Raw genomic sequence first — 18,250 nt, 5'->3', positions numbered from 1 at the left:
TGCATTCAAACTCTGTTCTTTCTAGTTCTTTCTCTGAATGTAGGCATCTCTCTCCATCATGAGTCTTTTGGAGTTTACTTATAGCCCTGTATTTCTGAGAAGAGTTCAGTCTATCAAAGTTGGTCGTCACACATATGTTGTATCTGTAATTGTGTACAAATTTTTCCTGGTTCTGCTCTTCTCAGCATTAGTTCGTATAAGTCTCTCCAGGTAAATATGAAGTCGATCTCTTTGTTTCTTATGGCGCAGTAGTATTCCATTACATTCATATACCATACCTTGTTTAGCTATTCCCCAATTGATGGACATCCCCATAATTTCCAATTCTTTGCCACCACAAAAAGAGCTGCGATAAATATTTTTGTACATATGGGTCTTCCTCCCGCTTCTATGATCTCTTTGGGATACAACCCTAGAAGTTGTATTGCTGGGTCAAAGGATATGAAGTTACTTATAGCCCTTTGGGGTTTAGAGAGCCAGATTGCTCTCTAAAATGTTTGGATCAGTTCACAACTCCACCAGCAATGTATTAGTGTTTCAGTTTTTCCACATCCTCTCCAGCATTTATCATTTTCCTGTTTTATCATCTTAGCCAATTTGACCGGTGAGATGTGGTACCTCAGAGTTGTTTTGATTTGCATTTCTCTAATCAATAGTGATTTAGAGCATTTTTTCATATGCTTATAGATATCTTTAATTTCTTCCTCTGAGAACTGCCTAGTCATATCCTTTGACCATTTATCAATTGGGGAGTGACTTGTATTCTTATAGATTTGACTCAGTTCTCTGTATATTTTAGAAATGAGGTCTTTATCAGAGACATTGGTTGTAAAAATTCCCAATTTCCTAATTCCCTTTTGATCTTGGTTACATTGGCTTTGTTTGTACAGAAGCTTTTCAATTTCATGTGATCAAAGTTATCTGTTTTGCATTTGATAATGCTTTCTAATTCTTGTTTGGTCATGAAGTCTTCCCTTCTCCATAAATCTGACAGGTAAACTATTCCTTGCATTCCCAGATTACTTACAGTACCATCCTTTATACCTAGATCATGAACCCATTTAGACTTAATTTTGGTATATGGTGTTAGATAATGGTCTATGCCCAGTTTCTGCCATACTATATTCCAGTTTTCCCAGCAGTTTTTGTCAAATAGTAAGTTCTTATCCCCAAAATTGGGGTCTTTGGGTTTATCAAAGAGTAGATTATTATAGTCATTGACTGCTGAGTCTTGTGTACCCAATCCATTCCACTGATCCACTACTGTATTCCTCAGCCAGTACCAAGTAGTTTTGATGACTGCTGCTTTATAATACAGATTAAAATCTGGTATAGCTAAGATACCTTCCCTAGCATTTATTTTCATTAATTCCCTTGATATTCTGGGCCTTTTGTTCTTCCAAATGAATTTTGTTACTATTTTTTTGTAGTTCTATAAAGTAATTTTTTGGTAATTTGATTGGTATGGCAATAAATATGTAATTTAATTTAGGTAAAATTGTCATTTTTATTATAATAGCTCGACCCAGCCATGAGGAATTGATGTTTTTCCAATTAGTTAGATCTGACTTTATTTGTGTGATAAGTGTTTTATAGTTGTGTTCATATAGGTCCTGGGTTTTTTTTTTTGGCAGGTAGATTCCCAAATATTTTATAATGTCTACAGTAACTTTAAATGGGATTTCTCTTTCTATCTCTTGCTGTTGGATTTCATTAGAAATATACAGGAATGCTGAGGATTTATGTGGGTTTATTTTATATCCTGCTACTTTGCCAAATTTATTTATTGTCTCAAGTAGTTTTTTACTTGATTCTTTAGGATTCTCTAAGTATATCATCATATCATCCGCAATGAGTGATAACTTGGTCTTTGATTTCTTTTTCTCCTCTAATTGCTACTGCTAACATTTCTAGTATCAGATTGAATAAGAGGGGTGATAGTGGACATCCTTGTTTCACCCCCTGATCTTATTGGAAATGCTTCTAGCTTATCTGCATTACATATAATACTTACTGATGGTTTTAGATTGATGCTACTTATTATTTTAAGGAAGACTCCATTTATTACTATACTTTCTAGTTTTTTTTATAGGAATGGATGTTGTACTTTGTCAAAAGCCTTTTCTGCATCTATTGAGATAATCATGTGGTTTCTTCTAGTTTTATTGTTGATATGATCAATTATGCTGATGGTTTTCCTAATATTAAACCATCCTTGCATTCCTGGAATAAATCCTACCTGATCAAAGTGTATTATTCTTGTGATAAGTTGCTGTAGTGTTTTTGCTAATATTTTATTTAAAATTTTTGCATCTATATTCATGAGGGAAATTGGTCTATAATTTTCTTTCTCTGTTTTATCTCTTCCTGATTTAGGTATCAGTACCATGTTTGTGTCATAAAAATAATTTTGTAGGATTCCTTCACTAATTTTTCCAAATAATTTGTAGAGTATTGGAATCAATTATTCTTGAAATGTTTGATAGAATTCCCTAGTAATCCATCTGTCCCTGGAGATTTTTTCCTAGGGAGTTGACTGATGGCTTGTTCAGTTTCTTTTTATGAGATGGGGTTATTTAAGTAATTTACTTCCTTTTCAGTTAATCTGGGCAACTTATATTTTTGTAAATATTCATCCATTTCACTAAGATTGTCAAATTTGTGTGCATATAATTTGGCAAAATAATTCCTAATTATTATTATTATTATTATTTTTGCTTTTTTTGGGAGGGCAATTGGTGTTAAGTGACTTGCCCAAGTCACACTGCTAGTTTTTGTGTTAAGTTTCTAAGCCTGGATTTGAACTCAGGTCCTCCTGATTCCAGGGGTGGTGCTCTATTCACTGTGCCACCTAGCCGCCCCAATAATTCCTAATTATTGTTTTAGTTTCCTCTTCCTTGGAAGTAGATTCACCCTTTTCATTTTTGATACTTATAATTTGGTTTTCTTTCTTCTTTTTTTTTTTATCGTATTGGCTAAGGGTCTATCAATTTTATTGTTTTTTTTTCATAAAACCAGCTCTTAGTTTGATTTATTAATTCAATATTTTTCTTAATTTCAATTTTATTAATCTCTCCTTTGGTTTTCATTATTTCTAACTTAGTATTTAATTGTGGATTTTCAATTTTTTTCTAACTTTTTCAAGTGCATGCCCAATTCATTGATCTCTCTTTTCTCTAATTTATTCATGTATGCACTCAGGGATATAAAACTTCTCCTAAGAACTGCCTTTGCTGCGTCTCACAAATTTTGGTATGTTGTCTCATTATTGTCATTCTCTTGATTGAAGTTACTGATTGTTTCTATAATTTCTTGTTTGACCCACTCATTCTTTAGGATTAAATTGTTTAATTTCCAATTAGTTTTTAGTCTCTCTTTCCATGGCCCTTTATTGCGTATGATTTTTATTGCATCATGATCTGAGAATGATGCATTTAATATTTCTACCTTTCTGCACTAAATTGTGAGGTTTTTATGTCCTAGTACGTGGTCGATTTTTGTGTGTGTGCCATGTACTGCTGAGAAGAAGGTATATTCCTTTTTATCCTCATTCAGTTTTCTCCAGAGATCTATCATACCTACCCTCTCTAAAATTCTGTTCACCTCCTTAACTTCTTTCTTGTTTATTTTGAGGTTGGATTTATCAAGTTCAGAAAAGGGGAGATTAAGGTCCCCCACTAGTATAGTTGTGCTCTCTATTTCTTCCTCTAATTCCCTTACCTTCTCCTCTAGGAATTTGGATGCTATACCACTTGGTGCATATATGTTAAGTAATGATATTGCTTCTTTCTCGAAGGTGCTTTTTAGCAGAATAGTTTCCTTTCTTATCTCTTTTAATTAGATCAATTTTTGCTTTTGCTTTATCTGAGATAAGGATTGCTACCCCTGCTTTTTTTACTTTAGCTGAGGCATGATATATTTTACTCCAGCCTTTTACCTTTACCCAGTGTGTATCCCTCTGTTTCAGATGTGTTTCTTGTAAACAGTATATTGTAGGATTATGGTTTTTAATCCATTCTGCGATCTGCCTCTGTTTTATGGGGGAGTTCATCCCATTCACGTTCATAGTTATGATTACTATCTGTCTCTTTCCCTCCATCCTATTCCCTCCCCATTTATGCTTTTATTTTTCTCCCCTTCTCCCTTCCCCTTATTAATAGTTTTCCTTTTGACCATCACCTCCCTCAATATACCCTTCTTGTAAGCCCCCCTCCCTTTTCCTCCGCTTCCCCCTTACTTCTTCCCTCCCTTCTAACCACCCCCCTTTCTTAGCCCTTCTCTCCTCCTACTGCCTGTGGGATATTTTTATACTTAATGAAGTATGTTATTTCTTCTTTGAACCAAGATTGACAAGAACCAATCTCATGTAAAGCTCCTCTCCCTCCCCTCTTTCCCTCTATTATGATACATTTTGAGTCTCTTCTCAATAGAGTCCTATGCTTAACTGGTTGTGTTATTCCCTTCTTGCACCAGAACCAATGAGGGAAAAGCTCACATAATGCTCATCTCCCTCCCTTCTTTCCCTCTATTATATTGTTTTTATGCCTGTTTGTGTGGCATAATTTACCCATTTCTGCTTTGTTCTTTCCTCTTCTTCCATTACAGTCCCTTTGTAGTCCTTAATAAGGTTTTTTTTTATCATTATTTTGTGTAATTTATACCCATACCCTCTACTTGTCTATGAACAGTTTGCTCTTATTAAATAACAGGGTATGTGTGTGTGTGTGTGCTTGTGTTTTCCTTGTTTACCTTTCTATGTCACTTTTGCATCTCGTAATTGGAGGTTGAATTTTCCATTGAGCTCTAGCTTTTTCATCAGGAAGGTCTAGAAATCCATTATATTGTTGAATGACCATCTCCTTGTCTGGAAGAATATGTCCGGTTTCGCTGCATAGATGATCCTTGGTTGTAACCCAAGCTCTTTTGCTTTGCGAAAAATTGTATTCCACTTCCTCTGATCTTTCAGTGTAGAGGCTGCCAGATCCTGTGCGATCCTCATTGTGGTTCTGCAATATTTGAATTGTTTCCTTCTGGCCGCTTGTAGTATTTTCTCCTTTGCCTGGTAGTTCTGGAGTTGGGCTACAACATTTCGTGAACTTTTCAATTTGGGATCTCTTTCAGAAGGTGACCAGTGGATTCTCTCGATTTCTATTTTATCCTCTCCTTCTAGTATCTTAGGACAGTTTTCCTTGATGATCTCTTGGAAGATGTTGTCCAGGCTCATTTTTTCATCATGATTTTCCAGTAGGCCTATGATTCTCAGATTATCTCTTCTGGATCTGTTTTCCAGGTCAGTTATTTTTCCATTGAGATATTTTACCTCTTTTTCTAATTTTCATTCTTGATGTTTTGTTTGACTAATTTTTGGTTCCTCATAGAGTTATCCTCTTCAATTTGGTTGATTCTAGTTTTTAGTGAATTATTTTCCTCCATTAGTTTGTGGAGTTCCTTTTCCATATCACACATTTTTCTTTTTAAGGAGCTGTTTTCTTATTGTAATGTTTTTCTAATTTTGCAATTGTGATTTTAAAAGAATTATTCATTTTATCTTCTATCTCTCTCATTTGGTTTTCAGAGTTCCTTTTGAGCTCATCTAAGAAAGCTTTATGTGCCTGAGACCAGTTCCCTGTTGAGGCTTCAGCTGTGAGTGTGGAGTCATCATTGTCTCCCTCTGAATTTGATTCCTCCCTTTCATGATAGTAAGACTCCAGAGTCTGTCTTTGCAGTCTGCTTTTTACCCATTTTGAGGCAGGGTCCTAGCCACCTCCTTTCCCTAGGGTTCCCTAGCTTTTACTGTTTAAAGTTTTGCCCTGGGGCAATAATTAGTATGTTTTCAGGGTTAGAGGGGGGGATTGGAACAGTTGGGGTTCACTCTGCCATCCTGGTCCCTGGAAATCCAGATAGGGGCTTTTTAAATTTCTAGGCTGTGGACTGGTAGTCCCAGGAGTACCTGCTGCCCCAGGTAGGGGCCCTGCATTTGTCTCTTACCCTGCTCTGTCCAGTGTCAGCCCTGTTGTGATAGGCCTGGCAGTGGCCCTTGTGGTTGGTGGGTCAACTTGCCGCCAGGTTGATCAGGCCTCTGCATGCTATGGCGTCTGGGCCTCTGCGCCTCCCAGGGTCATCTTCTGAGCCTCTGCCCCTGGGTTCTTTTTTTTTTTTTTTAACTTATTTGTGTTTAATTTGCAACATTCAGTTCCACAATCTTTTGAGTTTCAAATCCCCTTTCCCCCTTCCCCCCAGGCAGCATGTAATCAAATATAGGATCTACAAATAACCTTCACGTTAAACATTTAGTCAAGTTGTAAAGAAGGATTATAACCAATGGACTGAACAATGAGAAGGAAGAAAGAAAGCAAAACAAAACAAAACAAAAAAAGAGAGAGAGCAAGTAGTTTGCTTCAATCTGTATTCAGACTCTGTAGTTCTTTCTCTGGATGTGGATATTCCATTCCATCATGAGTCTTTTGGAGTTGTCTTATGGCCGAGAGGAGCCCAGTCTATCAAAGTTAGTCATCACACATAGGATGTGTTTGTAATTGTGTACAAAGTTCTCCTAGTTCTGCTCTCCTTACTCAGCATCAGTTTATATAAGTATATATATATATATATATATATATATATATATATATATATATATATATATAATATATCTATATCAGTTTATATAAAAGAAAAGAGAGAGCAAATTTTTTGTTCCAATCTGCATTTGAGCTCTGTAATTCTTTCTCTGGATGTGGTTAGTTTTTTTCCAGCATGAGTCTTTTGGAGTTGTCCTGGAACCTTGTATTGCTAAGGGGAGCCAGGTCTATCAAAGTTGGATTAGTTCAATTAAGTTCAATTAATTAAGAAATTAAAGATATCTATAAGCATATGAAAAAATGCTCTAAATATCTACTGATTAGAAAAATGCAAATCAAAACAACTCTGAGTTACCACATCTCACCTGTCAGATTGGCTAAGATGACAAAACAAGAAAATGATAAATGCTGGAGAGGATGTGGAAAACTCTGAAAACTGCCTGTTGGCAATTTATCAGTTGGGGAATGACTTGTATTCTTATGGGTTTGACTCAGTTCTCTATATATTTTAGAAATGAGCCTTTTATCAGAGACACTGGTTGTAAAAATTCTTTCCTAATTTTCCACTTCCCTCCTAATCTTGGTTAGACCTTGGGTTCTTAAAGGCAGTAGAGTACCAATAAGCTCTGAAAGGAAAAAATTTGTGTTAAAGTCCAGGGACTGAATGTGTATTTGTTGTTTGAGGTTCAGCTTATTTAAAGTTTAGGAGGTTTATCACTAGGTTTGCCTGAGGATGATTATTTTTTGTACACAAAACTATGAAAGATTATGTGTGGAAATTCAAAATTTCTTACAAAATCTCTTTCTTGACCTCTTTTGTATATTTTAAATGTTTTGTTTGTTGATGGTTAAGTTCACAATTTTAAAAAATTGTCAACTACATTGTAGAAGGCTTATAATTGTTGTCAGTAGAAGAGATATGCCATTGAAATCATGGATTCTTGGAAAAGGGAAGTCTTTTTAAGTTTAGATGGTAACTGATATGGCCTATAATTGAATGCTGAAAGGAATAAGTAGACCCTACTTGAAAAGATTTTCCTATCCTGCACAGGTTTTCTGAAGAGTTTGGAATTAAGGAGGAAATAAACTATAAAAATTACATTAAAAACTATAAGCATACTTTAAATGCCTTGATTTTAAAGTCAGATCTCTTGAGTACCACCAGGGAATCAAGCTGAACCAATCTTTAGCACATGAAATAGCCTTATGTATTTTTGTTATTAAACACTTTTAGAAATTAATGGGATAAACAAACATTGTACAGGATAGTAAAATTAAAACAATATAGAAATACCAATGAAGGTCCATTTAATGAGCACGACTTACTAATATATATGCTAAACCCATCTTCAAAGTTAATGTACAACAATGACACTTTGCAGATTGAAACTTACTTTGAGACCATATGAACCATCTTAGATGTGTATTTTTTTTGAGGGGCCTGGAGGGTAGGGAAGTTGGGGTTAAGTGATTTGCCCAAGGTCACATAGCTAGTAAGTGTTTAGTATCTGAGGCTGGGTTTAAACTCAGGTCCTCCTGACTCCAGGCCTGGTGCTCTATTCATTTTGCCACCTAACTGCCCCTTAGATGTGTATTGTTATTCCAAATATATACTCACTTATTAAATCCCATGCCCCTTTTTGTTTAAATTTAACTATATAGTTCTTTTTTTTATAGGAACAAGATAGTGCTATACAAAATATGCATAAGAAAATGGAAAATCTAGAATCTGAACACCTTGATTGCTCTAACCTTCTACGGCGGCAAACAAGTGAACTTGAATTAAGCTCTTCTCGAGAGGAATTACTTAGAAAAGAATATGAGGTAAGCTGTCATGATCCTCTTGTACTCCGATATTATTCTACCCAGGAACAATCAATCATTGCTTTCGCAAACAATGGTAATATATTTTGCAGTTTGAGATATGAGGAGGAACAAGTGATGATAATGATAGTGGAAATAGCATTCTGATTCATTAATCACATGGCATATTTACTTTGCCTCATACACACACTTATCCTAACCAAATCTGGGGGCATTTCACCCCCAAAGATTCAGATTGCATTCCACATGTTAGTCCATTAGTCAGTATCCATTAGTCCAGATATCCAGTAAGATAGGTTGGGAGTATCAGAGAGAGCATTGGATTTGGAGTCAGGATAACTGGTTTCACTTTCCCAGCTTGATACTTACTTTTTTTTTTTTTAAAAGCAATCGGGGTTAAGTAACTTGCTCAGGGTTACACGGCCAGTTATTTCTGGGTGTGGTGCTAAGTATCAGAGCCTGGATTTGATGTCCAGGTCATCCCGACACTGGAGCCGGTGCTCTTACTTGCTGAGCCACCTGGCCGCCCCTTTGATACTAACTTTTTGACCTTAGTCAGGTTATTTAATATGTTCAAGCCTCACATTTCTCATATGTGATAATATATAATAATAATAATGTATAATAGTAATAATAATAATGATAGCTAACATTTTTATAACACTTTAAGGTTTATAAAACATTTTATATACATTGTCTCATTTGATCTTTGCAGCATTATGAGGTAGGTGGTATTACAATTTTCATTTTACAGATGGGGAAACTGAGGTGGAGAAAGGTTAAATAACTTGCCCTGGCACTCACAGTTAGTGCTGAGGTAGGATTTGAACTCAGATCTCCCTGACTCTAGTTCCTGCCATATTATCCATCAGGCTACCTAATATTAGAATGATGCTTTGCTACCTAAATTAACAGGGTTGTTATGTGTAAAAATAATTTGTAAATCTTAAAATCATACAAAAATGAGAATTCCTACCATGATTATATATTTTTTTAAAAATTTGATTCTCCTAGATAAGCTAAATGATTTACATTATATCTGGGAGCTTATTTTAAAATCTGTTTTTATGTTATCATTGTGAGGTTTGAAGGCAAATAGTTCCATTTTAAAGATGAAATAGTAACATAGCACATGACTATGCTCTTTAATATTTTTATCATGAATTGAATAAAGGAATGCATGTCATTTTTATTGCATTCACGTGTAACAGAAAACTAGGAGGGGCATTGTACACATTAAATGACAGAGTTAACATCCCAACAGCTCATGATGGACCAGAACTGTGGCCGGAATCAAAGTAGATCAAATTTAATAAGGATGAATTCATAGATTTGGGACAACAAAAACCATGTTTACAAGTACAAGATAGATGTGCCTAGAGAGAAGTTTACTTGAAAAAGATCTATGAATATTAGTGAGCTGCAAGCTTGATTTAAATTAACTCTGGCAGTGTTAATGTGGCAGTGAAAAAATGTGGATTAACAGTGGAAGGTCAGGTACATTAATACACTGCACTGTTGCTGGATGTTTGAGTTTCTTTGACTGTTATGAACACATTTGGAATTATTGGTGAAAGTGACTGAATTGTTCATATCTTTTGACCCATCATTACCAATACTGGGCATGTGCCCCAAAGAAGTCAAGTAGAGGAAAACAAAACGTTCAATGAACATTTATTAAGTACCTGATATGTGCCAGTCACTGCATTAAACATTGGGAATACAAAGACAAAAGTGAAACAGTCTCTGCTTTTGAAGAGCATATATTATGTCTCAAGAGGCAACATGTACATATATATATATATATACATATATATATATGAACAAATATACAAAATAAATAAGATAAATTCTTTTTTTGTGGGGAGGGAACTAGCAGTTTCGGGGAAATATTTAGCCCTATGGAATCACTATTAGTAATTACATTGATAAGAATTTCTAATTTTTTTGCCTCTGTCATATGGTTGTCATTGTATAAATGGTTCTCCTAGTTCTGTTCACTCTGTATTAATTCATATAAATCTTCCCAAGTTTCTCTGCAACTGTCTCTTTCATAATTTCTTACAGCACTAGTATTCTATCACATTTCTTATATATGGTAACTTGTATATCCATTCCCCAATTTAGGGACATTCTCTCAGATCTCATCCTTTGTCACCTCAAAGAGTTATAAAAAAAAATTTTTTTTTTGGTAAATCCTTAGGGTTTTTTTTTAACGGTTTGTTTTGCTTAAGACTAATCCCTCCCTTAATGTATCCTCTTATTCTAATTCCCTCTTATCCCTTCTTCACTTTCCCTCACATTTCCTTGTTCAGTGAAATATATTTCTATACCCAGTTTTCTATGTGTGTGTATGCATATGTGTATATGTATATGTGTGTGTGTATGTATATGTATATCTTCTTCTTTCCTTGGACCAATTAAGAGAGGGCAAGGTTGAAGTGTCAGCTACTCCCTTAACCCCTATTCAGTTTGTACAGGTGTCTTCCTATGTATCCTGATTATGGGAGACATATTTCTCCAACCCTTTCCTCCCTTCTCACTGCTCTCCATGGTATTCCTTTTTCCTTTTCTTTCCATTCTTCTTCCAAGATCATCAAGCTATAACAGAACCAACAGGCCCTGTCTAATTAAACTCCTTCCCTGATCCTTGATGTTGATGATATAGGGTTCAGATGGAACACATGTATGACCTCCCATATTTGAATGTAACCACGTTGTCTTTTAGTCCTCATCATCCTTCATTCATTTTACCTTTTAATGTTTCTCTTTTGTGTTTGAACATCAGTGTTTTTTTTTTTTTTATTAAGCAATCAGGGTTAAGTAACTTGCTCAAGGTTACACGGCCAGTTATTTCTGGGTGTGGTGCTGAGTATCTGAGCCCAGATTTGATTCAGGTCATCCCGACACTGGAGCCAGTGCTCTTACTCGCTGAGCCAGTATGGGTCTGGGAGGTCCTGTCATTCTGGTGCACAGTCTTTCCCTGTGTGCTGGACTGCTCTACAGTGTGCTCCTGTTCTTGGCCCGATTTAGTGTTCTCATGCCTCTTGTCACCAAAGAGATACTATGCCAGGCTGGGCTGGACTAATGACTCACTGTGACTTTTCCTGGTTTTTCACATTAGGATTCAGTCTGGTACATTTTCTGGGTTGATTTGGAGATATTTTGTGAAGGGGAGCTCTACTTCCTTCTTCCTCCTACATTACTGTCTTTGTTCTACCTATCTTATAAATTTTAGTGATATCATATTCCTCTTATTTATATCTTTGATTCTGTACATAAATATTGTTTATTTAAATTTATTTTTTTTGTATTGTGAGTCCATTGAGTTGGTGATGTTATGAGCCAAAAGTTCATATTTCTTGACAGCAGATCATGTTGCTACACACACACACACACACACACACACACACACACACACACAGTTAAGCCAAGAGTAACTATTTCCTAAATTCTGTTGGGTTTTGAAATAAATAAGTGTGTTGTGTGTGTGTGTCTATATATCTATAAAGGACCAAGATAAGAGTTGTGAATAATAACCAAAGGAGAAAGTGGCTTCAAATTTTTTTTTAATGGAAGAAGAAATTATTTTGGGTCATGTGCAATTAATTATCAAGCTAAAGGAACTTTAAACTTTCACTCTTGTAAACATTTTAACTTCACTTGGTACTACTAATTTTATTTCATAAGGTAATTTTTTAATGTGTTAGGTCCAGAGAAATATTGTTCATCTGAGAAGTCACACAGTATGATATAGCTTAATCACCTTAACGTGGATCAATGGACTTTTGGATCAAAAACCTGCCCTTTTCAATTTTATAAAAGTGGTGTTGAATACTTAAGAACCAAGGGAAAAGTGAACTGGAAAAAAAGAAAGATCCATTGCTTCTATAAAATACTTTTCAACCAGGAGGGATTTGTTATCTGGGGAAATAAGCTTAACTCAATAACAGCAAAATATAGGTTTTACAAAGTGGAAACTCAAATCTAATTCCAAAAGAACTCTAGAATCTGTAAAAGATTACAGTGGAGTAACTATTCTTACTAATAATTGTTGAATTGCTTCTGTCAATCATACCATATATAATAATAATACAACTACTTTAGAATGTAGCTTGTCTTTGAAGTTGTACTTCAAACCCTAAAAGAAAAAGGGAAAGAAAATGTATGTCAGTATGCACAGTATTGTTTTGTTTATTACTTATCTTTTGTAATCATTCATGAAGACAGCCTGTGGAGATGATTCATTTTTATACTCAACATGTGGTGTCAGAATAATTTTTAAGTTCCTTTACAAATTGATTATCAATGGTAGATTATCCTAAGAACCATGGCATTACATCCTCATGGTAAATACCTTAATATGTTTAGCAAAATGCTTTATTTAAAGTTTATAAAAAACTTTGACTGCTGAAGTTTTAGTTATTTAAAAAAAGAGTTAGACTTCATTAATTTGTCTTCCATTAATCAGAATTCATAAAGATATAGAACTGGCTGTCTCTCGTCTCTGAATGCTCTCTTTTCCCATCTCTACCTCTTTCAATCTCTAGCATCCTTCAAAGCTCAGCTAAAATACCACCTTCTTACATGAAACCTTTATCCCCCAGTTAATAGTACCTCACCTTACCGCCCCTCCCCCCATTATCTTATCTAACCAGCAGATGTCACTCTGAGATAAATTTTGGCTGAACACTCACCTTCTGACTCCTCCCATCATATAATGCTGAGCAGGACAGATCCTTTCCATACTACACCTCTCTCCTTCTAGTATGCAATCCCAGAAGGCACAGCTTTCTTTTGTTTTATTCCATCCCTCTATGAGAGCTTAGAATTTTTTACCTGAAATTTTTAACACTGGTTAGTAAGATATAAGAGTGAAAAAGTAGGGGAACGGGCAGTTATAAAGAGCTTTGAATGCCAAACAAGATTTTCTATTAGATCCTGGAGGTAATATGGATCCGTTAGAATTTATTGGGTCGGGGGATGACATGGTTAGACTTATGCTTTAGGAAAATCATGACTGCTGAGTAGAAGATGGATTAGAGTATGAAGAGACCTGTGATAGGCAGAACAGCCATCAGGCTATTATTGTAGTGATCCAGGTATGATAAGAGGTTGATGATAGTAGTGTCAGAGAAGAGCAAGGAGGCATATGTCAGATATATCACAAAGGTAAAGTTGGCACACCTTAGCAACAGAATGAATAACAGGGGTGAGAAAGTGAGTTGTTCAAGGATAACAGTTAGGTTGTGAGCCTAGGAAGGATGGTGGTGCCCTCAACAGTAATTTGAAAGTTTGGAAGTAGGGAGTGTTTGGGAGAAAATATGATTTTAGTTTTGGTCACATAAGAATTTAAGATGTTTATTAGACATCCAGTTTGAGAGGTCTAATAGGCAGTTGGAAATGCCTACTGGAGATCAGCAAAGAGGCTGAGGGCTAGATAAGGAGATTTGAGAATCATTAGCATAAGAATATCAGCATGAATAATTGAGTCCATGGGAGCTGATAAGATCCAGTGAAATAGTCTAGACTAGAGGAAGATGAAAAAAGGACCCAGGACAGAGTTTTATGGGACTTAGTGAGTGTGACCTGGAAGAAAATCCAACAAAGGAGACTGAGGAGTAGTCAGATAGGTAATAGGATAACCAGAATAATGGCCTTAAAACCTAGAGAGAAGTATTAAGGAGAAGATGATTGATAGGGTCAAAGCCTGCAAAGGTCAAAAAGGAAGATTGAGAAGAAGGCTGGAGAATTGAGAAAAAGGCTATTAGATTTTATAATTATGAGAATATTAATTATTTTGGAGAGAACAAAGTTTTCTGTTGAATGATGAGATCAGAAGCTAGACTACAGAAAGTTTAGAAGACAATGAGACAACAGGAAGTAGAGACACCCTCTTGTAGATGGTGATCACAAGGAGTTTAGCCACAAAACTGTTTCTGCTGTCTTAGTTATTATCACAGAGCAGCTGGGTTGTTCAGTGGATAGAACAATGGACCTGGAAGACATGTGTTCACCAGAAGTCAAGAAAACATTCACAACCAGACTCAGACACTTACTAGCTGTATAAATCTAGACAGGTCGCTTAACCTCCTGCCTCAGTTTCCTTATCTGTAAAAACAGCTTAATAATAACACCCCCCTCCCAGGATTGTTGTGAGGACAAAATGAGATAATTATTTGTAAAGAACTTTGCAAACCTTAAAATGCTACAGGAATGCTAGCAATTATTATAATTATTATTATCATAACAATGAGATTCTCTTCACAGGTTCAGCCTGGGGGTGCATCTGGGTGAGCACCAGCCCTGGAGTCAGGAGAACTTGAGTTCAAATCTAGCCTCAGACACTTAACACTAGCTGTGTGACCTTGGGCAAGTCACGTAACCCCAGTAGTCTTTCCTTCTCCCCTCCAAAAAAACTAAACAAAACAAAAAAATATGTTCAGTCTGGAAACCCCCCTCCATAGTTCATGATGAAATCCTGATCACATGGTCAGAAGTCTAATTTCCTGTATGATTTTTATTTCTGTGTTCTACTGGTCACTGGAATTTCCCATTTTCCTCTTTATGGGCAGACATGTTTCATAAAGCACTTATGATTATTCATTTTAATATGAATTAAAAAAATTTGGGAAATGGAAACAACTAAAGCAGTAGCAACATTGGTATAGAAATACCTTCTAGCATTGGGTAAGGGGAGAGAGTTAAACCTTTATTATCCTTGATTCCTAAGGATTTATTCCTGTCAACACCATCAAGTGTTTTTGTTTTTGTTTTTTTTCGAGGGGAAAAGGTGAGGCAGTTGGGGTTAATTGACTTGCCCAAGGTCACACAGCTAGTAATTGTTTTAAGTGTCTGAGGTCATATTTGAACTCATCTCTTCCTGACTCCAGGGCTGGTGCTCTATTCACTGCACCACCTAGCTTCCCCAGTGTTTGTTTTTTTTTAAACCTAAATATTTAAAAAATCTAAGACTTGACTGCTAGTACCAACTTTACTTAATCTCAGATTTTGAAATTCGCATTTCAAAACACCTATAAGGATTTTTTTCTATCCATTTACCATCACACCATTGTTGCTGCAAAACTACTCCAACCTTAACCACCATCTGCTTCCCTCCTATTGTTGTCTCAGCTCTCTGCCTACTCTATCATGGACTAATTAAAAATATTTTAATAAGTTAAAATATCTAAATTCCTCCTGATGCATACTATTGCAGTGCGTCTTAAGACGAGTGGATGACTGAGAGTTTCCAAAAGGTTATGAAGCTCAAACAGGCAAGGCTTTGAGAAAAGGAGTGGAAATGAAAAGTTGCCATTCAAAAGCTTATCTAACCAAGTTTAGAGAGGCGTATAACCAGAACTTGGACTCCCAAGAGATGAACTACTACCAGGTACTAGGCACTAGCAATAGGCCCTAAGGGCCCATTACATAAACATTACAAAAATATCTAAAAAATATTGGGAATTCTGCCCTATCCCTCAGTGCTTGATTCTTCTCTTTCAGGAGAGAAGACATATTGTCTTTTTGTTTATAATTCTAATGCAGTCACACTTAGGAGTCATTACCACTTCTACATGTGTTTTTTTTCCCTTGATAGAATGTCAGCTCCTTAAGGACTGGTGCTATTTTGTTTCCCTCTTTGTGCCCTTAGTGCCTGGCACTAATGCCTTAGCCTTTGAGAACTCTGGATCATCATCTCATCTTAATAAAACCTTGGAGTAGAATATAAGAGGAGGAAGTATTCAAACTTAATTTATCTAAAAATTTTACATAATTTCAAAAATTTATTCCATCTTTCTTCCCCTATTCTGATTTATTGAGATTTTAGTGTACTATTTATGTCTGCAGTTATCTTTCTTTCTTATATTTCCATGCAGAAATGATTTTTATAGGAGTATCAGATTCCTTACCCATTTTTAACCTCATTTTCATCTTTACTTTCATTAATCTTCAATATCCACATCACTCAGCATTACATCATAATCAGTTGCAAAGTTAATTTAGTTAATTGTGTGGTACAATGCTAGACTTGAAGTCAGGGAGACCTGAGTTCATATTCTTCCTTAGATACTTACTGGTTATGGAATCCTAGGCAAATTACTTCAGTTTTCTTATATGTAATATGGAGATATCAATACTACTTCTCAGTGTTTTTGTGAAGATAAAATGAGATGATATTTTAAAGCACTTTGAAAACATTGAAGTTCTATATTCATGCTAGCAGTTAGAATGAATGATAATTAGATATGAATGTTTTACCTCACCATATTAAAATGAGTATTTATTTACATTTTAAGTTTTGCAAGGCACTTTACATTATGCTTACACATTGGTCAAATTTCTAAGTACTAGTATTTTCTGTTCCTCTTGCTCCTTTCATTCACCCGTGGTCAAATGTAGGTGAACATATTTAGTGCTGTTATTTATTGAATATGTGGGTAGTTTTAATAACTATGCTAAAGACAAAGACACTAGGTAGTCTAATCTGTCATAAGCTACATAGAAGATGATGCAGAATCCCCCTTAGTTGTGCTTCAATTTTAATCTAGAAGCATAATTCTTTTCTTGGTTACATTTATTCAGATGGAAATATTCAGTGATATATATGATCACCCTATCCAACCCCTTGAATCGGGATGGCACAATATATAATTTATCTTTATTAAAAATAAACCAGTTTAATATTTAGAAATCTTGTAATTTTCTTAGGTAATGGGATTCAGTATGAGCTTGCAATAGTTATCAAAATGAGCTTGCTTGTTATTAATAGGTAAATGAACTGGGTAGAATTGTCTTGCCATGGTGGAGGGGCTTGCATGACTCAGTGAAACCATGAGCGCTGTGTAGGGTTACCTAAGACAGATAAGTCACAGTGAAGAGTTCTGACAAAAAGTGATCCATTGGAGAAGGAAATGGCAAACCACTTCAGTATTTTTGCCAAGAAAATTCCATGCACAGTACTAAAATGATTAAAGAAATGACATCGGGGAGCTGTTGGATTTAGAGGAGGCTAGGTTTCCACTACCAAGTGGCGCACATCTCTCTTTTCGGGTGGCCCCACTTGCCAAAATGAAATTCAGTCCACTCTTAACTGCGAACCAAAGCAAGAACCACAAGAGACACTTCAATGCACCCTTGCACACCTGGTGCAAGATCATGTCATCCCCGCTCTCCAAGGAGCTCAGGCAGAAATACAGCATCCACTTGATGCCCTTCTGGAAGGATGACGAGGTCCAGGCGGTTCATGGACACTACAAAGGTCAGCAAATTGGCAAGGTAGACCAGGTTTACAGAAAGAAATACATCATTTATATTGAACATGTGCAATGTGAAAAAACAAATGGCACAACTGTCCATGTGGGAATTCACCCTAGTAAGGTAGTTATCTCCAGATTAAAACTGGACAAAGATTGCAAAAATATTCTTGAGCATAAAGCCAGATTCCGACAAGTTGGAAAGGAGAAGGTTAAATATAGAGAAGAAGCCATTGAAAAGATGCAAAAATAAAATGGCTCTGTTGTACATTTGTAATTAAAAATGAAAATGAGGGGTGGCCAGGTGGAGCAGTGAGTAAGAGCGCCAGTCCTGGAGTCGGGAGACCCGGCATCGGTTCTGGCCTCAGATACCCACACAAAATAACTGGCCACGTAACCTTGAGCAAGTTACTTAACCCCAATTGCTTAAAAAAAACGAAAATGAAAAAAAAAATGACATTGGGAGATGAACCCTGCAGGTTGGAAGGTGTCCAATATATTACTGAGGAAGACAAAACCCCTGATTTAGTTTTGTTGTTGTTCAGTGGTATCTGACTCTTTGTGACCCCATGGGCCCTAATATATCAGGCC

The 18,250-nt window shown here is 35.9% G+C and overlaps 1 protein-coding gene across 1 annotated transcript in view; it reads left to right on the top strand.

Moving 5' to 3' along the window:
- Positions 1-18,250, top strand: part of CCDC171 (coiled-coil domain containing 171) — a 555,758-nt gene that overhangs the window by 105,275 nt on the left and 432,233 nt on the right. The window contains exon 8 of the mRNA XM_069090675.1: positions 8,256-8,402. Coding sequence (XP_068946776.1) covers positions 8,256-8,402 — 147 coding nt within the window. The remainder of the gene's footprint in view (positions 1-8,255; positions 8,403-18,250) is intronic.

Source organism: Petaurus breviceps, unplaced genomic scaffold, assembly GCF_028583685.1.
Source record: "Petaurus breviceps papuanus isolate PSGF00001 unplaced genomic scaffold, PetGlider_PUasm1.0 187, whole genome shotgun sequence".
Lineage (NCBI taxonomy): Eukaryota > Metazoa > Chordata > Mammalia > Diprotodontia > Petauridae > Petaurus > Petaurus breviceps.
This window is presented reverse-complemented; position numbering and strand designations above follow the sequence as displayed.